At 44.7% G+C, this 25,341-nt stretch overlaps 1 protein-coding gene across 1 annotated transcript in view; it reads left to right on the top strand.

Moving 5' to 3' along the window:
* The window catches only part of LOC139226208 (dynein axonemal heavy chain 9-like), a 373,005-nt gene that overhangs the window by 100,876 nt on the left and 246,788 nt on the right, over positions 1-25,341 (top strand). Inside the window, exons 19-22 of the mRNA XM_070856837.1 lie at positions 9,562-9,728; positions 21,564-22,434; positions 23,687-23,817; positions 24,934-25,060. Coding sequence (XP_070712938.1) covers positions 9,562-9,728; positions 21,564-22,434; positions 23,687-23,817; positions 24,934-25,060 — 1,296 coding nt within the window. The remainder of the gene's footprint in view (positions 1-9,561; positions 9,729-21,563; positions 22,435-23,686; positions 23,818-24,933; positions 25,061-25,341) is intronic.

Here is a 25,341-nt window from a genome sequence, read left to right on the forward strand (position 1 = left end):
AAGGAGACCAAAGCAGCACACAATACTCCAGGTGTGGTCTCACCAGGGCTCTATATAATTGCAATAAGATGTTTTTACTCTTGTCAAATCCTCTTGTAATAAAGGCCAACATACCATTTGCTTTCTTAATTGCTTGCTGTGCCTACATGTTAACTTTCAGTGATTCATGTACAAGTATGTTTCTCTGAACACCAATATTTCCCAATCTCTTAACATTTAAAAATACTCTGCTTTTCTGTTTTTCCTACCAAAGTGGATAACTTCACATTTCTCCACATTATATTCCATTTGCCATGTTCTTGCCCACTCACTTAGCCTGTCTATATCCCCTTGAAGTCTCTTTGCATCCTCCTCACAACTTACATTCTCACCTAGCTTTGTATCATCAGCAAACTTCAATATATTACATTCGGTCCGCTCATCAAATCATTGATATAGATTGTGAATATCTGAGACCTAATCACATATCCTTACACTACCCCACTAGTTACAGCCTGCCAACCCAGAAATAACCCGTTTAATCCTACTCTCTGTTTTCTATCCGATAGCCAATCCTCAATCCCATGAGCTGTAATTTTGTTTAATAACGTCTTGTGTGGCACCTTATCGAATGCCTTCTGAAATACATCAAATTCACTGGTTCCTCCTTATCTATTCTGCTAGTTTTAACCTCAAAAAATTCTAACAGATTTGTCAAACATGATTTGCCTTTCATAAATCCGTGTTGACTCTGCCCATCCTATTATTATTTTCTAAATAATAGATTCCTTCACAATAGATTCTCGCATTTTCCCTACTACTAATATCAGGCTAACTGGTCTGTAGATCCCCATTTTCTCTCTCCCTCCTTTCTTAAATATTACATAGGATATATGACACAGAAACAGGCCATTCAGCCCAACCAGTCCATGCCAGCATTTATACTCCACTTGAGCCTCCTCTCGTCTTTCCTCATCTAAATCTATCAGCATAACCTTCTATTCCCTTGTCCCTCATATGTTTGTCTAGCCTCCCCTTAAATGCATCAAGACTCCCCTTAACTACACAGGTGGGCTACATTTGCTAGCTTCCAGTCCATGTGAACCTTTTCTAGAATCTATGGAATTTTGGAAGATGACAACCAATGCATCCACTATCTCCATAGCCACCTCTTTTATAACCCTAGGATGTAGGCCATCAGGCCCAGTGCAGTGGTTCAAGAAGGTGGCTCACCATCACCTTCTCAAGGGCAATTAGGGATGGGCAATAAATGCTGGCCTTGCCAGCGACGCCCACATCCCGGAACAAACAAAAAAAACATTTTGGAAGCAACATTGCAGTCTCCGTACTGAGGGGGAAAACAATCGAACAGGAGAATGTCTTACAAACTAGAACCTGAGGTTATGAAAAGACTTAGATGGCAGTTTCCCTGCCAGAGGTTAACCAATCAAGATCTATCTACATTGATATTAACCATTAAAAATCAAATCATATTTAATATTACATGTCACTGAAAAATTTTTGAAGATGACAACTCCTACACGGCAAGTGAGCCCCAGGTGGGCAGAGGAAACATTTCAAGGACATCCTCAAAGCCTCCTTGATAAAATGCAACATCCCCACCGACACCTGGGAGTCCCTGGCCAAAGACCACCCTAAGTGGAGGAAGAGCATCCGAGAGGGCGCTGAGCACCTTGAGTCTCGTTGCCGAGAGCATGCAGAAAACAAGCACAGGCAGCGGAAAGAGTGTGCGGCAAACCAGACTCCCCACCCACCCTTTCCTTCAACCACTCTCTGTCCCACCTGTTACAGAGACTGTAATTCCTGAAGTGGACTGCTCAGTCACCTAAGAACTCACTTTGGAGTGGAAGCAAGTCTTCCTCGATTTCGAGGGACTGCCTATGATGATGATGCCAAAAGCTTGAAGAAGTTAGTAAATGAGAATTTACTCAATCTTCTGGATGGATTCAACAAGCAGAGTGATGAGTGATCCCACTTATCTCACTTTTGGGATAATTAACTACACTTGAAGAAAAGGACTTCATTGTGGGACACGGTACAGTTCCTTCTCATGCTCATTAGGCCAGAGAGGAATGGTTTGTTGAAATTTCAATATAAACAAGAGTCAATCATTTGACCAAATGCTCCTTCTCCACTATTTTTGTTAGCTTTGATAGTTTTAATCCCAAATCTCTACCTTTTCTCCATATCCCTTGATACTCTTTCCCAGGTAAGTATCTTTATCACCTCAATTGATTTTGCATCAATGGACTTTTGGGGCATCTGTGTTCAACAGTTTCACAACTCTGTATGCGCCCCCTCTCTTCAGCTTGATACAATGGTGCTTGTAATTCTTTATCTCTTTTCCTTTGACAGACTACGCTGTACTCAACAGCTGTCAATTTACCTTGCTGAAGTGTGAAACTGCTTGACACCACTAAATTTCTAAATTGAAACCATCCACTTGTAAAAAGCAACAATTCCTTCAATCATGTGTAAATTGACATGTGTTAGTGTTAACTGAGACAGTAATACCAAAGGAGGAATTGTTAGCTGCTTAATGCAACAAAGTGCAATTGGTCAGTGTTATTTCCAAGTTCCATCGGAACAGAACTTTTAACTACTGTAAAGCTAAAAATGGCCAAACACGTTATCACAAACTGGCAGTGCCTAGAGTAGCAGAGAGAGATGAAGAATATGTTCCAAATGAATCACTACTCTGATTGACATTTTGAAAAGCCATTTATTTGTCAGCTGAGGAATATGCAGATATCTCACTAACATGAGAAGAGTTATTGGCCAATTGATCCATCGAGTCTATCCCTCTGACATTGAACTGTCTTTTGTACTCCCTAAGGTACAAGCATCTACCACATAGGTCCGGATTTTGTGGTCAGCGGCAAATGAACGGTGCTCACGGCTAATTCCTTTTACAGCTGCCCACAGACTTTCAGTGGGCTTTTGTGGGGCAATTTACAGTAATTAGCCATTTCAGCGCAGAGCCCTCTGCAGAGGACCTGGGATCTGTGTAAACAGGGAAAGCACAACATGACTCTTCAACCAATCAGATTGAAGAATCCTCACTGAGACATAGGGGCCGAAATTGCCCCTTTCCTTCAGGCCTGTTACCACCGCAAATCAGCGGCCACGCTGCGGAGTGGAGTGGCCGTCGACTTTTCGTGGAATAGCTGCTGCTAGCCCAATTGCCCTCCCGCGTTTTCCCGGCGGTGCCCCAATCCCCACCCTACCGCTCCGCTGCTGCCGATCCATCTTAAGCACGCCATCACCGTGCGCACCACGGATCTACCCCCACCCCCGACGGTGACATTCCCCTCAGAAAATCTTCGGCCCACCCGGCAGTGCCAAAACCCGGTGGTCCAGTGAGGCTGTGGCCTTCTGCAGCTTCCCTGTTTTTCTTTTTGTCGGCCGACTGCCAGGTCGGGCCGACAATTATGCCCCCGACCGAAACCCTCCCTGTTGGTCCAGTGGCCCGAAGTTTTAAAAGCGCGGAGGCTCTCCTTTTTAAGTGCAGGGGAGAGCCGTGATGACGCAGCACGTGATGACGTTATCGCGGCGGTCACTCCGCTCCACCCCCAACGCCCGCCCCTCAGTTGCTGTCACCGTGGCATATCCATCCCTCCGATGTAGTCACCGCCCCCATTATGACCGAGTTCCGGATCGGAGAGGAAAAAAAACAAAGAGCAGAATTTCGCTATAAAGAGGCGGCATTAACCATCGCGGCGGTGAAAACAGGCAAAACTGGGGGTGAGAGCGCCCGTTTTGGGCAGGGGGCCGGGGGGGGGCAATTTCTACCCATGCATTCTAAACCAGGAAGTTTAAGTTAGAATATTAAATTAAATGTCAATCTATGTACAGAAAACACAATAAGGTGAGGGAAAGAAGGACGGGATTAAGAGGGAGCAATAAAAGAGACAGAAAGAAAAAGGTTAAAAAAATTTAATTCTAATTTTTTAATTTATTTAAATCTCCAACAATAATTAAAATCTGAAGGAATGAGACTCCACACTTGCAAAAGTAACTTTTCAGCAACAGAGAGGTTGTTTGGCAATAATTAAGACTTACCACGCCGTTAAAATGCACTTACACTTGAATGGACCAGCCCTAAGGTTTTCTGGCGAGTTTAGTGGGTATCTAATGGGTAAGTACCGCAACTTCATGCTCTTTATGTATTTTAATGCCGCGTCTCTCGACGAGGTACAGGTGTAGCGAAGCTTGTGGAGGACCAGCGCAAATCGGGCAGCAACTTCCTGATTACTGTGTTTAACTGCATGTACGGACATTGGAAGTTGCTGTCCGATTTACTCTTTAATAACGGTGAGCACTGATAGCCTCGGCATTACTTATACCACAAAATCCGGGCCACTGTCTGTCTAATTATTCCAAAATTTCTGACCTTTAGCTTAAAAAAAAATCTCTACCATTTCTATTTCAAATTTACTTTCCATCTAATTTTAAATTGATGTTCTGTTGCCCTAAATGTGTGATGTGTTCCAAGGTAACATTCTGGGGTTATCTGTATCATTTAATACACCTCTTTGTGGCCCCGCTCCCCATGCCCCACTTAATCATCTCTCCATGTCACAGAGCTTGAGCTTCTCCAGTCTTTCATTGCAGTTCATCGCCTTTACTCTTAGTACCAGTTTTATTCCTCTGCCCTGTGCTTTCTCCAATGCAGTGTTGCAGCCAGAACGGAACACTGTACTCACGGGTGTTTGGCCAATGCTTTTAACTTCTGTCGACTTATGCACTACTGTCCTGGTTATATATCAGAACATTATTAATTACTTTGGTCATGTTGTCTAGACAATGAAAACTCACCTCTCATATTACCACTTCACCAGACTGGCAGATTCTCCATTGAGGTGCTATAGCCTGGGTAAAGTTGCTATGCAAAAAGTCACAGGCAACATGGAGCACAAATACGATTAATTTCTTTAATACACAAGTTGAAATGGAAATTTGCACAAAGGAATTAAACTGTCAAACTATATTGGGGTCAAAAAGCTACAGTGTCTATCAATTTAGATAGAATCCTTGGGACATCTATTTTGCTTTTTGGACATGTGATATTGATTTGCACTCTTTCTTTTCTTATATGCTCTTTCCAGAACATAGGATTACATGGGATATATGGCACAAAAACAGGCCACTCGGCCCAACCAGTCCATGCCGGCGTTTATGCTCCACTTGAGCCTCCTCCCGTCTTTCCTCATCTAAATCTATCAGCATAACCCTCTATTCCCTTCTCCCTCATATGCTTGTCTAGCCTTCGCTTAAATGCATCTATACTATTCGCTTCAACCACTCCCTGTGGTAGCGAGTTCCACATCCTCATCACTCTTTGGGTAAAGAAGTTTCTTCTGAATTCCCTATTGGATTTCTTGGTGATTATCTTATATTGATGGCCTCTAGTTATGCTCTTCCCCACAAAGTGGAAACATTTTCTCTGTATCCACTCGATCAAAACCTTTCATAATTTTAACGACCTCTATTAGATCACCACTCAGCCTTTTTTCAAGAGAAAAGAGACCCAGCCTATTCATCTATCCTGATATGTATGCCCTCACATTTCTGGTATCATCCTTGTAAATCTTCTCTGTACCCTCTCCAGTGCCTCTACATCCTTTTCATAATATGGTGACCAGAACTGTACGCAGTACTCTAACAAAGGTGCAATACAGGTTTAGCTTAACTTCCCTACTTTTCAATTCTATGGGGCCAAGTTTCAGCCTGAGTTGCTCCTGTTTTTTTGGAGCAACTGGTTTAGAATGGAGTATCTTAGAAATTGCAATTCTCGGCATTTAGTTTGCTCCAGTTCTAGTCAGTTAGAACAGTTTCAGTTTGAAACAGATTTTTTTTTCAAAAGGGGGCGTGTCCGACCACTTACGCCTGTTTTGAAAGTTTAGGCAGTGAAAACTTACTCCAAACTAACTTAGAATGGAGTAAGTGTAGATTTTTGTACGCTCAGAAAAACCTTGCCTACACTTAGAAAATCAGGCGTAGGTTACAAATCAGGCGTAGGGAATGGGGGGGAGGGGCGGGGTTTAAAGGGAAGTTTACAAACATTAAACACTTCAATTTTACAAATAAAGAGCCATCATCAATAATAAATGATAAATACATCAATAAATCAACCAATAAATCAATCAAAAAAAATTAATAAAAAATTAAAAAAATTAAAAAATCAATAAATAAAACATTTTCTACTTACCAACTGCAGCACCGGGAGCCCTCCAACAGCGTGCTGGGACGCCCCCCTCAGTGTGTCTCTGTCAGTGTCTCTATCTCTCTCTCTGTCTGTGTGTCTCTCATTCTCTGTCTGTCAGTGTCTGTGTTTCTGATGGTGGGGGAGGAGGGGGGATGGAGGGAGGGTGTGGAGAGGGAGAGAGGGAGAGAGGGAGGGAGGGGGAGAAGGGAGGGAGGGAGGCAGGGGGAGAGGAGAGAGGAGAGGAGAGGGAGGCTGAACGGGCCCGGCCCGGCCGGGTCCAAGACTTCGGGCGCAGCCCGTCCCCAGCACCGGAGTTAAAGCTAGGTGGCTGGGGGTCGGGTCGGGTCCGGGGGGTGGGGCGGGGAGAGCGGGAGTCGGTCCGGGAACGGAGCGGGAGTCGGGTCGAATCTGGGGCGGGGGAGCGGGAGTTGAGTTGGGTTGGGTCGGGTCGGGTCGGGGGGGAAGCGGGATGGGGCGGGGGGAAGCGGAGGTCGGATCCGGAGGTAAGCGGGGGTCGGGTCCGGGGGTGGGGGGGAAGCGGGAGTCGGGTCAGGGGGGAGTCGAGTCGGGTCCGGGGAGGGGAGTCGAGTCGGGTCCGGGGAGGGGAGTCGAGTTGGGTCCGGGGGGGGGGGGGGAGTTGAGTCGGGTACGGGAGCGGAGCGGGAGTTGGGTCGAGTCTGGGGCAGGGGAGCGGGAGTCGAGTCGGGTCGGGTCCGGGGGGTGAGCGGAGGTCGGGTCCTGGGGGGAGCCGGGGTCGGGTCTGGTGGGGGAGCGGGGGTCGGGTCGGGGGGGGGGAGTCGAGTTGGGTCCGGGGGCACGAGAGTCGGGTTGGGTCGGTGGGGGGTCGGGTCTGGGGGGGAGCGGGTGTCGGGTCGGGGGGGGCAGTCGAGTTGGGTCCGGGGGCACGGGAGTCGGGTTGGGTCGGTGGGGGGTTGGGTCTGGGGGGGAGCGGGTGTCGGGTCGGGGGGGGGGGGAGTCGAGTTGGGTCCGGGGGCACGGGAGTCGGGTTGGGTCGGTGGGGGGTCGGGTCCGGGGGGGGAGCGGAGCGGGGTCGGGTCCGGGAGGGGAACGGTGGTCGGGTCCGGTGGGGGAGCGGGGGGTCGGGTCGGTTCGGGGGGGAGTCGGAGCGGGAGTTGGGGGGTTGGGGGGTGGTTTGAGAGAGCCAGCTGAAGGGAGGAAGCAGGAGCTGGGCGTGGGAGGTGCAGCCTGATCCACACCGCCCCAGTGAGCCCATTCGGCCAGGGCTAGGGGCTGCGAGCTTCGGGCCCCTCCCACACAGTTTTGGGCGCCTGGAGCTACTGCACATGCGCGCCCACTGTAGAGGTCCCGGCACTGTTTTCAACGCAGGGACCTGGCTCCGCCCCCCACAGCTCGTGCTGCACCGCGCCCAGCTCCAGAGGACCAGCAGGGAGCCGGAGAATCTGTAAGTATTTTTTAGGCGCACTTGTGGGCGCGAAAAATGGGCGTCCAGGTTGGGGCTGCGCCATTCTAGGCGCGGCCCGAAACTTGGGCCCTATATCTCTAGAAATAGAACCTAGTGCTAAACTGCATCACAACTTTTAGTGATTTGAAGTTGAGATTGATTTTTCCATAATCACCTGCTGTAACAACAACCTGTGTTATTCACAGTACAGCTGCTAACCTAATACAAAAGAAAGAACCTGTATTTATATAGCACTTTTCATAACCTCAGGATTCCCCAAAGCACTTCATGGCCAAGGAAGTAGTTTTCTTGAATTCCAGTCACTTGTAATGTAGGGAAATCTGGCAGCCATTTTAGCACAGCCAAGTCCCACAAACAGCAATTAAATAACTGATCAGATAATCTGTTTTAATCATGTTGGCTGAGGGATAAATGTTGGTCAGAACACTAGGAGAACTTCCTGCTCGTCTTTGAATAGTGCCGTGGGATCTTTTACACCTATCTAAAAGAGCAGGCAGGACCTTGGTTTAATGGCTCACCCAAAAAACACCAGGGCCGAAATTCAGCTCCCGAATAAGGCCGGTTACCGGCAGATTGCGGCGACCATGCAGAGGAGTCGAGCGGCTGCCGATTTGTGGTCAAATGGTCGCCGCAAACTAAATTCAGCAGGGGTGTTTCTGGCGGTCCCCATTTTCGCTCTGCTGCTGTCGAGCGGCCGTGAGTGCATCATCAGTGCGCGCAATGCCGGGACACCCACCTCCCTCGAAATACAGCCCGAAAAATCTTACGCCCGCCGAGCAGTGCCCCAGACAGCTTTTTCTGTCGTTGCACCTTCTATTCCCTCTATCAGCCCTGGTGGTGCGGCGGCCATTAAAGGCGAGGGCCCAGTGCCGCCGCCGCCATTTTAAGTCGGCCGGACTATTGTGCCCCTGGGTTCAGCCGGGCCGCCAACAGGCAGCCGGGCGTCCCCTCTTGGGTGCCAGGCCGCTGGCCCAGCCGAAACCCTCCCTGGTGGCCCAGTGGCCGATCCTAAATAATCGGCGCTTTAAAGGAGGCGAGATACGTGGTGACGCAGACGTGCAGTGACGTCACCATCGCTCCGCTGCTGAGAATCCATCCTGCCTCCACTTCAGCCCCTTACCAGCACTTACTTCCGTCTCCATTATGACCGTCTTCCTGGCCGCTTAAAAAAAAAAACGACAAAGAGCTGAATTTCGCGAAAGAGGCGATCTCATCCGAAACGGGGGTAAAAACTCTTTGAAAAAGGTCGGTGCGCCAGGTTTTTGGCAGGGCTGAATTTTGGCCCCAACATATCCGACAGTGCAGCACTCCCTCAATACTGCACTGAAGTGTCAACTTAGATTATGTGTTCAAGTCACTGGAGTGGGACTTGGACCTACGACTTTACATCTCAGAGGCAAGAGTGCGACCACGGTAGTATAAAGGGAACCGTCATGGTTGTTGAGGTTTGGAACCAGTTTATACTGACAGCTAATTCTCATTTGATGAATAGGTTGCCTTACATGATCAAGTCGCTGGTGTGTGTCTTGAACCCATGAATCTTCTGACTCCGAGGCAGGAGTGCTGTCAGTAAAGCTGACACCAGCATGTCAGAACATTTGCTGAGCTCGCTGATGACATGTGTCATGGCATCACAATACATTAAGAAACCAAACATTTAAAAGCGTTGATGTAGCCCTTGACCCTTATGACAAAGAAGGTCCCATTAAGGCAGGCAAACATTCTCAGGGACAGAGTTTGTAGAAAATGGCAGCGGAGTGGCAGAAAATACTTTTCGACAAAAGGATGCATTGACATCAAAAGTATCTAGCCTTGGTTTCAGAACTGCTATTGGAAAGTGGTGTTGCAGCTATTAAGTTGTGCAGTGCTGTCTGCGTTAACATACACATCTTGCTGCTTGTGTGTCCAGGAACTGCCGGAGAAGTGGAACAATGTGAAGAAGCTTGCAATCACAACAAAGCAGCAGGTGGCTCCACTACAGGCCAATGAAGTGACAATCCTTCGCAAGAAGTGCGCCAGTTTCGATGTGGAGCAGCACAAATTCCGAGAGCAGTTCCGCAAAGAAGCACCATTCAGGTAAGGGGCGGCCACTGCTCACGAGTCGGGAGCTACTGGTCTGAGACCAGCCTCTGCACAGCTGGAGCCCTGTTCTAGGGTTTGGCTCCTGCTTCGCTGGAACTTTCACCATCCTGTTTTAAGGGGTGAGCTCTGTGTGTGCCTGGATAATATGTGCATAGAGCTGTATAGCCATTTGTTAGAAATTGAAATGGGAGATTCTACTGCTCTGAACATTTTAATTGCGGGATGTTGGATTTGCCAAGTGCCCAGAGCGTCAATGAGCACTTTGAAAACTAGATGTGACACCACACTGCAATTATATTTCAACAGCCTCAAACCCCAGAAGGTTCGAGATTGCTTCCGCAAAGTGAGTCTTGCTCCACTTCACTACAGAAATAGATTGGGTTCTGATTCTGGACATACACTGCCAGTGTAGTATTGATGTTAAGCTGAAATTGCTTCACACTGATGCTGAACTGGCAGTGTTAATGCTTCCCAAACTAGCCTAATACACCTTATAAAGAGCTGGTTAGAAGGAATGACAGAGAAGGTTCCTGATCAGAATCACAACAGTTTGATTGAATTCCAATGCCTTCGACAAAACCTTTTCAATAGTGCATTCAGTGATGCTGCCTGCCTTAATAGCTCACTTAGACCAGTGTACGCTAATGAAAATGTAGTCTATTGCAGCCTAATGAAGAGTAAACCAGTCTCAATTTCATGCCTTGTAAAACTATTGATATTTCATAAAAGTCTAACATTTCTGCTCCACAGCATCTCTGTACTTTTTATACAGATCATTTATATGAATGGATTTCTTATTGCTAAGGTAATGGATATATTGGGGGCAATGCTAAATTCGGGCCATATCAGATCAGCCGCTTGTTGTGCAGCTCTCCTGATTTTCATTTCCATTGAAGTCAATAGTATTGAAAATCGGGAGCGATGTACAACGGGTATATTGTCCGTTTTACACTTTCGCTCAAAACCAAACCTACCCCCATTGTCGCTCAGAGCTGTTTTATAAATACTTGCTGCAGATTTGGCCAGTGGTTTAATGCTCCAGGTTCGAGTGATAGTTGCAATTTGGATAAGGTCCTTCGTTTTCTTCTGGTATTTTATAGACATTTTTTTGAGCTAAATATGAAGTGAATCCCTGAGAAAGTGACTGAGGGGGCAGGGTGGGATGTGGCATTGTCAATTCTTTCAGGATAAACAGAAAGTGAATTTAGTTTGCAATAGCTAATGGATGTCGGATCACCTAATTGGGTGACCGCTCCGTGGAACACCTCCGTTCAGTTTGTAAGTGTGACCTCAAGTGACCTCATGCCTGTCACTTTAATTCTCCGTTCCTCTGTCACTCTGTCACTCTGACCTCTCCGTCGTCGGCCTCTTACACTGTTCCAACAAAGCTCAACGCAAGCTCGTGAAACAGCACCTCATCTTTCGATTGGGCACTTTACAGCCTTCTCGACCCAACATCGAGTTCAACAATTTCAGGCCATAACCTCTGCCCCTATTATTCCACATGATGATTCTCCCATTCCCATTTACACTCTACCTAGACTCATCTTTTGTTTCTTTACTTATCCCAATACTATCTCCTTTTGCTTTGTGCTATCGTCCCTTTTGTCATTTAATCACCAAAGCAAAATACTGCGGATGCTAGAAATCTGAAATAAAAACAGAAAATGCTGAAAAATATTCAGCAGGTCAGGCAGCATCTGTGGACAGAGAAACAGAGTTAACGTTTCAGGTCGATGACCCTTTGTCAGAACCCCATCGACCCAAAATGCTAACTCTGTTTCTCTCTCCATAGATGCTGCCTGACCTGCTGAGTATTTTTCAGCATTTTCTGTTTCTATTTCAGATTTCCAGCATCTGCAGTATTTTGCTTCTGTATCACTTAATTGTCCTCTTGTTTTTCCTACACAAGATGTTACATTTCAATGATCCACGCAATGCTTGTTATTTGAAAAGTACATGTGGCTGATAGTTGCAACTCATGGTTCTGAGAAAACATTTTTCGTTTTTACATTTTTACTGATTCAAGTCTCTCGTCTACACTTTCAAATTATGGGGCGAGAGCGTCTAAATGTCAGGCTGGTGATGCATGACTGCCGACTGGTATTCAATTTAAAAAAAAGAGTTGTTTAATTTTTCTCTCATTCCATACTGCTCTCTATAGCCCTGAAATTATGTTGTACAAAGATTCAAACGTTCATTTACAGTTCCCTTGTCTACTAGTTTAACAAGGTTTTAACTCTTCCACTAATATCTCTGCTAAGATAATGGACAAAGGAATTGCATATGAAGATATCAAGCATTTATATTGGCACTTTATCGGCACCCCATCCACCACTTAAACATTCACTCCCTCCACCACTGGCGAACTGTGGCTACAGCGTGTACCATCTACAAGATGCACTGCAGCAACTCGCCAAGGCTTCTTTGACAGCACTTCCCAAACCCATGACCTCTGCCACCTTGAAGGACAAGGGCAGCAGGTGCATGGGAACACCATCACCTGCAAGTCACACACCATCCTGACTAGGAAATATATTGCTTCATCCTTCATCGTCGCTGGGTCAAAATCCTGGAACTCCCTCCCCAACAGCACTGTGGGAGAACCTTCACCACAAGGACTGCAGCGGTTCAAGAAGGTGGTTCACCACAACCTTCTCAAGGGCAATTAGGGATGGGCAATAAATGCTGGCCTTGCCAGCCATGCCCATATTCCAGGGACGAATTAAAAACAGAAAATGCTTGAAATACTCAGCATGTCAGGCAGTATCTGTGGTGAAAGAAACAGAGTTAACATTTCAGGTTGTCCTCTGACGAAAGGTCATCGACCTGAAACGGTAACTCTGTTTCTCTCTCCACAGATGCTGCTTGACTTGAGTATTTCCAGCATTTTCTGTTTTTATTTCAGATTTCCAGCAGTATTTTGATTTTGTATTAAGCATTTGTATGTTGATCATACCACATAACTGTGAGGCCTATGTATCCCATTCCTCAGCTATTTACAATGATCCAATTTTGCTGATACAAAACTAGTTGGGAAAGTAAGCTGAGAGGAGGACACAAAGAGGCGACAGGCGGATATAGACAGGTTAATTGAGTTGGCAAGAATGTGGCAGATGGAGTAAAATCTGGAAAAATTTGAAATTATTCACTTTAGCAGGAAAAATAGAAAAACAGAATATTTTTTAAAAGGTGAGAGATTGGGAAATGTTGGTATTCAGAGGGACCTGGTGTCCTTGTATACACAACACAGCATGCTAACATGCATGTACAGCAAGCAATTAGGAAATCAAATAGTACATTAGCCTTTATTACAAAGGGATTGGAGTACAAAAGTAAAGAAGTTTTACTTCAATTATATAGGGCCTTATTGAGTCCACACCTGGATAATGTTCCTTGTAAGTTGCGCTTTGTTCTGCGCGGCCTGTTTCTTTTAGTGTGCGGTCCCTTTAAATGTCTGCACATGCGCGTTATTTACAATGGAGAAGCCCCGGAGAGCAGCCTGTCCGGGACCTTTTCCATTACTCCGCAGCCGCTTTGAGGGAACATTGCACCTGGAGAACTGTGCACAGTTTTGGTCTCCTTGCCTAAGGAAGGATATACTTGCCTTAGAGGGAGTGCAACAAAGTTTCACTAAACTGATTCCTGGAATGAGGGGAATTGTCCTATGAGGAGAGATTGAGTAGACTAGGCCTATATTCCCTTGAGTTTAGAAGAATGAGAGTTGATCTCTTTTTAAACATATAACATTTCTTAAGGGGCTTGACAGAGTAGATGCATTGAGGACAATATACAATATACATAGATGACCTGGAAGAGGGGACAGAGTGTAGTGCAACAAAATTTGCAGATGACACAAAGATTAGTGGGAAAGCGGGTTGTGTAGAAGACACAAAGAGGCTGCAAAGAGATTTAGATAGGTTAAGCGAATGGGCTAAGGTTTGGCAGATGGAATACAATGTTGGAAAGTGTGAGGTCATCCACCTTGGGGGAAAAAAACAGTAAAAGAGAATATTATTTGAATGTGGAGAAATTACAACATGCTGCAGTGCAGAGGGACCTGGGGGTCCTTGTGCATGAATCCCAAAAAGTTAGTTTGCAGGTGCAGCAGGTAATCAGGAAGGCGAATGGAATGTTGGCCTTCATTGCGAGAGGGATGGAGTACAAAAGCAGGGAGGTCCTGCTGCAACTGTATAGGGTATTGGTAAGGTCGCATCTGGAGTACTGCGTGTAGTTTTGGTCACCTTACTTCAGGAAGGATATACTGGCTTTGGAGGGGGTACAGAGATGATTCACTAGGCTGATTCCGGAGATGAGGGGGTTACTTTATGATGATAGATTGAGTAGACTGGGTCTTTACTCGTTGGAGTTCAGAAGGATGAGGGGTGATCTTATAGAAACATTTAAAATAATGAAAGGGATAGACAAGATAGAGGCGGAGAGGTTGTTTCCACTGGTCGGGGTGACTAGAACTAGGGGGCACAGCCTCAAAATACGGGGGAGCCAATTTAAAACCGAGTTGAGAAGGAATTTCTTCTCCCAGAGGGTTGTGAATCTGTGTAATTCTCTGCCCAAGGAAGCAGTTGAGGCTAGCTCATTGAATGTATTCAAGTCACAGATAGATAGATTTTTAACCAATAAGGGAATTAAGGGTTACGGGGAGCGGGCGGGTAAGTGGAGCTGAGTCCACGGCCAGATCAGCCATGATCTTATTGAATGGCTGAGCAGGCTCGAGGGGCTAGATGACCTTCTCCTGTTCCTAATTCTTATGTTCTTATTATGTTCTTATGTTAGGATGTTTCCCCTGGCTGGGAAGTCTAGAACCTGTGGTCACAGTCTTAGAATAAGGGTCTGCCATTTAGGACTGAGATAAGGAGCAATTTCCGTCACTCAAAGGGTTGTGAATCTTTGTAATTCTCTATTCCAGAGGCCTGTAGATGTTCATTGAGTACATGCAAGACAGAAATAGATAGATTTTTGGATACTAAGGATACAAGGGGATTGGGCGGGAAAGTGGAGTTGAGGTCGAAGATTAGCCATTATCTCATTGAATGGCGGAGCAGGCTTGAGGGGCCGAATTGCCTACTCCTGCTCCTATTTCTTATGTTTTTTCTTGATCTCCCTTTCTTTTATTTTTGCTGCACTGTAGTTACTGGTAGCATCTGAAAAGGAATATATTAATGACAAGAATGTCCAAGGATTCTGGTAACACTGGGATTTCCCACTGTGACAGGAAATCTTTCTGCGATCCTTGTTTCTTTATTATTTTGCATTTGTTTGTGAACAGGCAAGTATTTTTAACATTAGTCGCTTTCCTGTGACGTAGTCTTCAGGTGAAGCCAGATTAGACCACGGGGGATAATTAGAGTAGTGTGTGCAGATGTTACTTAGTCGTCATTTAAAAGTCACATTGTCTGTGCTTATTTTTATGCAATATTTAATATTTGTGGTTAAATCGCAAAACTTGCATCAATTTGGGAATCAGGGAAATAAGAGTAGTTGGAGTATCGGACTTTCTCCGAAATACAAGCTGAAGTCTGTGAGACGCAAAACTGACACACTACAGTGCTAGCACTGGCCGAAGGGTGGAATTACAGTGTGTCAAGTTTATATATACAGTCTCCATTATAAGTGTGGACTTATGAATTTATACTGAAGAATTGACAGGCATTGCATACTGACCTAAGAATTTTAATACTTAGGCGGTGTAACAATTTCCGATGTGGATTGATGCATTACACTTAAAAATGATTTAAAAAAGAATTCTGAGTAGATAATTTTTATTTCTAAGTCCTGGTGGCTTTCTTTTCAGTCCAGTTTATCAAACAGAATGAGACCCAAATCCCAGATCAACTTTTCTTTGATAAAACTGAGTCAAGGTTATAGAAGCATAAAAATTCAAAGCACAGAAAGTGGCCATGCAGTCCACTGTGTCTGTTGGCTGCTGGTAGAGCAATCAAAATCCACCATCAGGTTCTCTCTTTATAACCTCTGCTTCAAATGCTCTCCACTTTTCCCTTGAAAGATGCAATTGCCTCTGCTTCAGCTATTCCCTGTGGCAAAGCAGTCCATGCTCCAACAATTTCCTGCATAAAGATATTTCCCTTAAGCTCCCTCCTCACACTCTTTGTGACATTTTTAAATAACCTCTCGTCATTGACTTCCGACCCAGAGAAAATATTGTCCCTATAAAAACCCTTCCTAATTTACAAACAGTCTGAATGAACAATCTGAAGGCATGCCAGCAGGGTAGACACAGCGAGATTTAAATTAGTTAACCTAATTACTCAGACTGACAAAAGGAGGGAAGTGACGTTCCACAAGGATCTGTGCTGGCACCACTGTTGTTCACTGTTTACATAAACGATTTGGACTCGGGAATCGGAAGTACAATTTTGAAATTTGCAGACGACACCAAATTAGGCTGTGTAGTTAATAAAAAGGAAGACGGGGACAAAATACAAGACATTAATAAACTTGCAGAATGGGTGATTCATTGGCAAATGATTTTGTAACATCGATAAGTGTGAGGTGGTGCTCCTCATAGGGGGAGAAATTGGGGTTAATTGTGCCTCCCGTTAGCGACCCCGGTGGGCGCTATGACTTTGCGACTGGGTGCGGTGCCGCTAATGATTCCCACTAAATTCAGCGGGAGTTTAGCGGTGGCACAACGGTGTTGCGCCCCGGTTTCCTGTGCCCGGAGATTGTGACATCACCGATGTGCGCATTGCCCTGTTAACGCCCCAGCTCCTAAATTGGGTTTCGCCCCCAGTATGCAAAGTGTGCCGCTTGGGCCCGTCCCTTTAATTCAGGGAAGAGCCCCTCCTATGCGGCAACACTACGGGGCCCAGTGCGTAGCACTGCTGAGCTGTGCGCCCCGCCAGCGCCTCAGAAAGGAAGTGAAGCGCTTTATTTAACCTCAATTTATCACAAGAGTTGAGACTTCTGCACCTGGCGCAAAGTCTCATGCCTTGCGAATGTTACCGAATTTCTGGACCATACTGTTTGGATAATAAGAATCTAAATGGGTAGAGTAGCAAAGGAATCCAGGGGTGCAGACACACAAATCACTAAAAGTAGTGATGCAGGTTAACAAGGCTAGAAGTAAAGTAAACCAAGCACTGGGGTTCATTTCTAGAGGGGTACAATCGAAAAGCAGGAAAGTCATGTTGAACATAAGAACATAAGAATTAGGAACAGGAGAAGGCCATCTAGCCCCTCGAGCCTGCTCCGCCATTCAACAAGATCATGGCTGATCTGGCCGTGGACTCAGCTCCACTTACCCGCCCGCTCCCCGTAACCCTTAATTCCCTTATTGGTTAAAAATCTATCTATCTGTGATTTGAATACATTCAATGAACTAGCCTCAACTGCTTCCTTGGGCAGAGAATTCCACAGATTCACAACCCTCTGGGAGAAGAAATTCCTTCTCAACTCGGTTTTAAATTGGCTCCCCCGTATTTTGAGGCTGTGCCCCCTAGTTCTAGTCACCCCGACCAGTGGAAACAACCTCTCTGCCTCGATCTTGTCTATCCCTTTCATTATTTTAAATGTTTCTATACGATCACCCCTCATCCTTCTGAACTCCAACGAGTAAAGACCCAGTCTACTCAATCTATCATCATAAGGTAACCCCCTCATCTCCGGTATCAGCCTAATGAATCGTCTCTGTACCCCCTCCAAAGCTAGTATATCCTTCCTTAAGTAAGGTGACCAAAACTGCACACAGTACTCCAGGTGCGGCCTCACCAATACCCTGTACAATTGTAGCAGGACCTCTCTGCTTTTATACTCTATCCCTCTCGCAATGAAGGCCAACATTCCATTCGCCTTCCTGATTACCTGCTGCACCTGCAAACTAACTTTTTGGGATTCATGCACAAGGCTCAAAAGAGTTTCATGCACAAGGACCCCCAGGTCCCTCTGCACTGCAGCATGTTGTAATTTCTCCTCATTCAAATAATATTCTCTTTTACTGTTTTTTTTCCCAAGGTGGATGACCTCACATTTTCTGACATTGTATTCCATCTGCCAAACCTTAGCCCATTCGCTTAACCTATCTAAATCTCTTTGCAGCCTCTCTGTGTCCTCCACACAACCCGCTTTCCCACTAATCTTTGTGTCATCTACAAATTTTGTTACACTACACTCTGTCCCCTCTTCCAGGTCATCTATGTATATTGTAAACAGTTGTGGTCCCAGCACCGATCCCTGTGGCACACCACTAACCACCGATTTTCAACCCAAAAAGGACCCATTTATCCCGACTCTCTGCTTTCTGTTAGCCAGCCAATTCTCGATCCATGCTAATACATTTCCTCTGACTCCGCGTACCTTTATCTTCTGCAGTAACCTTTTGTGTGGCACCGTATCGAATGCCTTTTGGAAATCTAAATACACCACTTCCATCGGTACACCTCTATCCACCATGCTCGTTATATCCTCAAAGAATTCCAGTAAATTAGTTAAACATGATTTCCCCTTCATGAATCCATGTTGCGTCTGCTTGATTGCACTATTTCTATCTAGATGTCCTGCTATTTCTTCCTTAATGATAGCTTCAAGCATTTTCCCCACTACAGATGTTAAACTAACCGGCCTATAGTTACCTGCCTTTTGTCTGCCCCCTTTTTTAAACAGAGGCGTTACATTAGCTGCTTTCCAATCCACTGGTACCTCCCCAGAGTCCAGAGAATTTTGGTAGATTATAACGAATGCATCTGCTATAACTTCCGCCATCTCTTTTAATACCCTGGGATGCATTTCATCAGGACCAGGGGACTTGTTTACCTTGAGTCCCATTAGACTTTCCAGCACAACCCCCCTAGTGATAGTGATTATCTCAAGGTCCTCCTTTCCCACATTCCCGTGACCAGCAATTTTTGGCATGGTTTTTGTGTCTTCCACTGTGAAGACCGAAGCAAAATAATTGTTTAAGGTCTCAGCCATTTCCACATTTCCCATTATTAAATCCCCCTTCTCATCTTCTAAGGGACCAACATTTACTTTAGTCACTCTTTTCATTTTTATATATCTGTCAAAGCTTTTACTATCTGTTTTTATGTTTTGCGCAAGTTTACTTTCGTAATCTATCTTTCCTTTCTTTATTGCTTTCTTAGTCATTCTTTGCTGTCGTTTAAAATTTTCCCAATCTTCTATTTTCCCACTAACCTTGGCCACCTTATACGCATTGGTTTTTAATTTGATACTCTCCTTTATTTCCTTGGTTATCCACGGCTGGTTATCCCTTCTCTTACCGCTCTTCTTTTTCACTGGAATATATTTTTGTTGAGCACTATGAAAGAGCTCCTTAAAAGTCCTCCACTGTTCCTCAATTGTGCCACCGTTTAGTCTGTGTTCCCAGTCTACTTTAGTCAACTCTGCCCTCATCCCACTGTAGTCCCCTTTGTTTAAGCATAGTATGCTCGTTTGAGACACTACTTCCTCACCCTCAATCTGTATTACAAATTCAACCATACTGTGATCACTCATTCCGAGAGGATCTTTTACTAGGAGATCGTTTATTATTCCTGTCTCATTACACAGGACCAGATCTAAGATAGCTTGCTCCCTTGTAGGTTCTGTTACATACTTTTCTACGAAACAATCCCGTACGCATTCTATGAATTCCTCCTCAAGGCTACCCCATGCGATTTGATTTGACCAATCGATATGTAGGTTAAAATCCCCCATGATTACTGCCGTTCCTTTTTCACAAGCCTCCATTATTCCCTTGATTACTGTCCGCCCCACCGTGAAGTTATTATTTGGGGGCCTATAAACTACGCCCACCAGTGACTTTTTCCCCTTACTATCTCTAATCTCCACCCACAATGATTCAACATTTTGTTCATTAGAGCCAATATCATCTCTCACAACTGCCCTGATATCATCCTTTATTAACAGAGCTACCCCACCTCCTTTCCCTTCTTGTCTATCTTTCCGAATTGTCAGATACCCTGTATGTTTAATTCCCAGTCTTGGCCACCCTGCAACCACGTTTCTGTAATGGCCACCAAATCATACCCATTTTAATGATTTGTGCCGTCAACTCATTTACTTTATTTCCAATGCTGCGTGCGTTTAGGTAGAGTGTTTTAATACTAGTTTTTAAACCATGATTTTTAGTTTTGACCCCTCCTGCAGCCCCTTTATATTCATACATATTGTCCCTTCCTATCACCTTGTTGTTTGCACTTCCCCCAGTACTACTCTTCTCTGTTGCCTCCTGCCTTTTGCATTCTTTCTTGGGGTCCTGTTCCTCTGAGCTCTCACCCACTCTAACTAGCTCAGAGCCCTCTTCTGGGTTCCAAATACTCCTCGCATTGAGGCACCGAGCTTTCAGTCTTGCCTTTTTATTACACTTTGTTGAACTTGTATAGAACACTTTGTTGAACTTGTATAGAACACTTTATTGAACTTGTATAGAACACTTTGTTAAACTTGTATAGAACACTTTTTTGAACTTGTATAGAACACTTTGTTGAACTTGTATAGAACACTTGAAGTACTGTGCACAGTTCCGGTCTCCGTATTACAAAAAAGATGGAGAGACATTGGAGAAGGTGCAATTAAGGTTCACAATGATGATATCAGAACTGAAAGGTTGTAGGTATCTGGGCCTCTTTTCTCTAGAAAAGAGAAGGCCGACAGGTGACCTGATAGTAGATTCCCTATTGGGTAGATTCCCTATTGGATGTATTTGTGACTATCTTATATTTATGACCTTCTGTTTATGGTATATGTGGAAACACTTGTGGGGGAGACCAAAACTCAAGGTCATAAATATAAGATAGTCACAAATACATCCAATAGACAATTCAGGAGGAATGTAATTAATAAGAGTGGTAAGAATGTGGAACGAACTACCACAAGGAGTAGTCAAGGCAAATAGCAGAGAGGCATTTAAGGGAAGCTAGATAAGTATATGAAGAATAAAGGAATAGAAGGGTATGTTGATGGGGTTCAATTAAGAGGCGTGGGAGGAGGCTTGTGTGGGGCATTAGCCTGTTTCTGTGCTGAAGACTCAATGTAACTTGATATAAATCCTCTCAGAACCTTCACAGCCCCAATGAAAATAATCCCAGTATTGCAAGTCTCTTCTTCATATCTGTAGTTTCTCTTTTATTGATCATTCTGGTGAATCTATGTTGTATTAACTCTATTTAGGGCTAGAAATTCATTTTTTGGTGAAAGCGGTATTTTTTCGCCAAAAGTACCACTTCCACTCCACTGCCGCTACAAGGCCTAAAATTCTGCTTCAATTTGTGCAGCAGTAAAAATCGGCGTTGCATGAGGATTTGTGGCATAAACTGCAAACTTTCTGCAACTTTACTCTGAAGCCGATACCGCTGCGAGAGAGGCCTTGGGAGGGGGGAAAACAACAAAAAATAAATTGCAAAAAACTAAAAATACTCATGAATCGCTGCAAAAGAATTACAAAATAAAAACGTTAACACCTTTTTTGCAGGTCTTTATACTTACCGCCATTCCAAGTGCTGCAACGCAGCTTTTTCCCGGGCGTTTTTTTCATCCTAAATACGGGTGCGCTGTGAGCCAAATTTTTGGCTAAAGTGATATTTCAAGTCTTGCACGGCGGCGGTCCGCTCCCAAAGGTACTTAAAATCCGCCGCTGCAAGACTTCGCTGAATTTCCCGCCGCACTGTTTTTCGCCAAAAATGGTGAAATATTGCCAAAAAAACGGGTGCAAGGTTGGTAGGGTCATGGCCATTGTAGTATATGTATCAAAGTTTTAAAAAGTGGCAGTACTTTATAAAAATAGTATTGCACTTTGTCTTACTATGTTGATTCATTGTTCTCTTTTATCAGGTTTGACAGTATACAACCTTACCAGATGTTGGATATTGCCCACTGCCAGGTCAGCCGCATGGAAGCCACCATGGACACCATTAATGAGTCGGCCAGTGTATTTGAGGTCAATGTACCAGAGTATAAACAATTAAAACATTGCAGAAAGGAAGTATGTCTTCTGAAAGAACTCTGGGACATGATTGTTCTGGTAGATTCAAGTATGAATGACTGGAAGACTACAAAGTGGAGGGAAATCAATGTTGAAAAAATGGATCTGGAATGTAAGAAGTTTGCCAAAGATATCCGTGCCTTGGATAAGGAAATAAGGGCATGGGATGCTTTCACTGGGTTGGACAACACAGTGAAGAACATTCTGACTTCATTACGGGCCGTGGCTGAACTTCAGAACCCAGCTATCCGGGATAGACATTGGTATCAACTAATGCAGGCTACAAACGTAACATTTACAATGGATGATAGCACAACTCTAGCCGACCTTTTGAAACTGAACCTGCACAACTTTGAAGACGAGGTTCACGGAATTGTTGACAAAGCTGTGAAAGAAATGGGCATGGAAAAAGTATTGAAGGAACTAGACACAACCTGGAGCACCATGGAATTCAAGTATGAACATCACTCACGCACTTCTGTCCCATTGCTCAGATCTGATGAGGAGCTTATTGAGACCCTGGAGGACAACCAAGTCCAGCTGCAGAACCTGATGACGTCCAAGTATATTGCTTTTTTTTTGGAAGAAGTATCTAGCTGGCAGAAGAAGCTGTCCATAGCTGACTCTGTAATTTCAATTTGGTTCGAGGTGCAGCGCACCTGGTCACACCTCGAAAGCATCTTCATTGGGTCTGAGGACATTCGATCTCAATTGCCCGAGGTATAGAATAGCTTTCAAGAAAAATTAAATTTCCTTTGTTAAGTATAGTGAAACAATTAAACCTACTTGTGTACTTGAAGTTTGGATTCAAAGTCAAAAGTGCCGGTCTCAATTTCTGAGCTGAGGCAAACGAATAGGAACTGTGGAGAAACAAAGGGATTTGGGTGGCCATGTACATAAATCACTAAAAGCTAGTGCACGGGTACAAAAAATAATCAAAAGGCTAATGGAATGTTGGTCTTTATCTCAAGGAGGTGGGAATACATAGAAACATAGAAACATAGAAATTTACAGTGCAGAAGGAGGCCATTTTGGCCCATCGTGTCCGCGCCAGCCGACAAAGAGCCACACGGCCCTCGATCAGCAGCCCCGAAGGTTACATATAAACCTATGAACAATGGCGGAAAGGTAAAGAGCACCCAGCCCAACCAGTCCGCCCCACATAACTGTGACTCCCCTTACACTGAAACATTCTACACACCACCCCAAGTGATCTCCTGGGAGAGGCAAAAACCCAAAGGAGAGGAAGTGATGCTTCAGTTGTACGGAGCCGTGGTCAGACCCCATCTGGAGTATTACGTTCAGTTTTGGGCATCACACCTTAGGCAGGATGTATTGGCCATGGATGGGGTACAGTGCAGATTCACCAGATTGATACCAGAGCTTAAAGGGCTAAAGGGTTAAATTATGAGGATCGGTTGCATAAACGTTGCTTGTATTTCCTTGAGTTTTGAGTGGTGATCTAGTTGAGGTGTTTAAAATGATAAAGGGATTAGTTAGAGTGGATACAGAAAAACAATTTCCTCTGGTGGGGTAATCCAGAACAAGGGGGAGCAGTTTTAACTTGGGGCTTGGCTATTCAACACCAAAATCAGGAAGTACGTTTTCACACAAAGAGTGATAGAAATCTGGAACTCCTTATCCCAAAAGGCTGTGGGTGCTGGGTCAATTGAAATGTTCAAGACTGAGGTCGACAGATATTTATTAGGTAAGGGTATCAAGGAAAATGGATCAAAGTTGGATAAATGGAGTCGAGGTATTGATCAGCCGTGATGATGTAAATTGTGGGAAAAGCTCAAAGGACTGAATGGCCTACTCTTGTTCCTCTGTTCCCGAAATGTTTGAAAGGTACTTTGAAGTTATCGATTGGTGAAAGAATTTGCTTTTTGGAAATTGTTTTGTGCATACTCTACGATCCAGTGTCAAGTACAAATGTATTTGAAAATTTACTGTTGTCCTGTGTGCCATTTAGGATTCCAAGCGCTTTGATGGAATTGATACAGATTTTAAGGAGCTGGCTTGGGATGCTGAGAGAACTCCCAATGTAGTGGAAGCCACTAACAAACCAGGGTTGTGCGAAAAGCTGGAAGATATCCAGATCAGGTAGATCATGTCTTTATTTTGATTGGTGGAGGAAGAAAGGATGGAGGGATACAATGAGAAAGTGGGCGGGTGAGGTGGATCTATCAAAGAGGCCTTGTTGGGCCTACTGCCTACCCCTAAATGTTCTTGATGTCCCCACTCAGGAGCTCTGGCATGGTGCTCACCAAGGTTGGAGAGGCCAGAGGACATCCCTTCGCAGAGTTACACTGTTAGTTGTTGCAGCAGTATAATTAGCAATTTGCAATTGTTTTCCAGATAGCATGACATCATGTGACTAGTTATGTAAGTATATTCTCCTTGTGTGTACACAGATAGCTCTGAGAGAAGCAAATGTACTGGGCCTAATGATAAGTGTCCAGGTTTCATTGGCATCCGACGATAGCTGATGGCAAAAAATTGGGTCTGTGCGAAATCTGAGGGAATATCCCGACTAGACCAGCAGAGATTAGATGGTAATATTTATAAGGCTGGGGCCTTTCAAGGAGCCAGTGCATATTGGAAAATTGGCTGTGCGCAAGGCCCACTGGCTTTTGAAAACCCCGAGATGTATAATCACCATTTGACTGCCAGGGAATGAGGCGTTGGCCCAGGGGCAGCACGGGCCAGCCCACACTGTGATATGTGTGCGCACTGGGCCCGTGCAACAGAGCTGGTCTCCAGTCATCTAGGTTAACCCTTGCCACTGGACCAAGACCTAGCTCTGTCAAACCCGTGTGGTGGCTGGTGTGCAATGGCTACCACACGTTAAAAAAAATCCACGCCCAGGCATCTTCCACCCTTCAAGATGTAGTTCAGGACCTGGAATATTAGGTCCTTCATTGAAACACCTGTCAACTCATCCTTTTTCGGCGTGGAAGCAAGTCATCCTCATTTCGAGAGACTGCCTATGATGTTGATGATGCCAGGGAATGACAATACAGTCCTGAAGAATATACATCTTATTTGAATATTGGCAAATAAAACAGCCTGGGTCAGTACAATATCTAACATTGCTGCACAGGAAAAGTCTGCAATAAATATGTGGGTTAGAATTACTGCCCATTAACTATAAATAGGTCAAATCACAAGTGCGACTTTTCAGAAGCTGATGCCCTGTTGTCTTGTTTTCCTGCACAGACTGGCTCTCTGCGAAAAAGCACTGGCTGAATACCTTGACACTAAACGATTGGCATTCCCCAGGTTCTATTTTATTTCCTCTGCTGATTTGTTGGATATTCTGTCCAATGGAACCAACCCTCATCTGGTGAGTGACATATTGTGCTAGCTAAGTTGCTAGAATATCACAAAAGGCTAGAAATTCCTGTTGGTATTATTATTCTACAAATATCTCAAATTCCTCTCTCTACTATTTTAATGGATGCAGTAACCCATTTAAAATAGAGGTAACAGAGCTGACAATGACTTTTGCGTATACATCATTTGAAAAAGAACATAAGAACACAAGAAATAGGAGCAGGAGTGGGGCAATTTGGCCCCTCGAGCCTGCTCCACCATTCAGTGAGATCATGGCTGATCTGATCTTGG

Source organism: Pristiophorus japonicus, chromosome 16, assembly GCF_044704955.1.
Source record: "Pristiophorus japonicus isolate sPriJap1 chromosome 16, sPriJap1.hap1, whole genome shotgun sequence".
Taxonomy (NCBI): Eukaryota; Metazoa; Chordata; class Chondrichthyes; family Pristiophoridae; genus Pristiophorus; species Pristiophorus japonicus.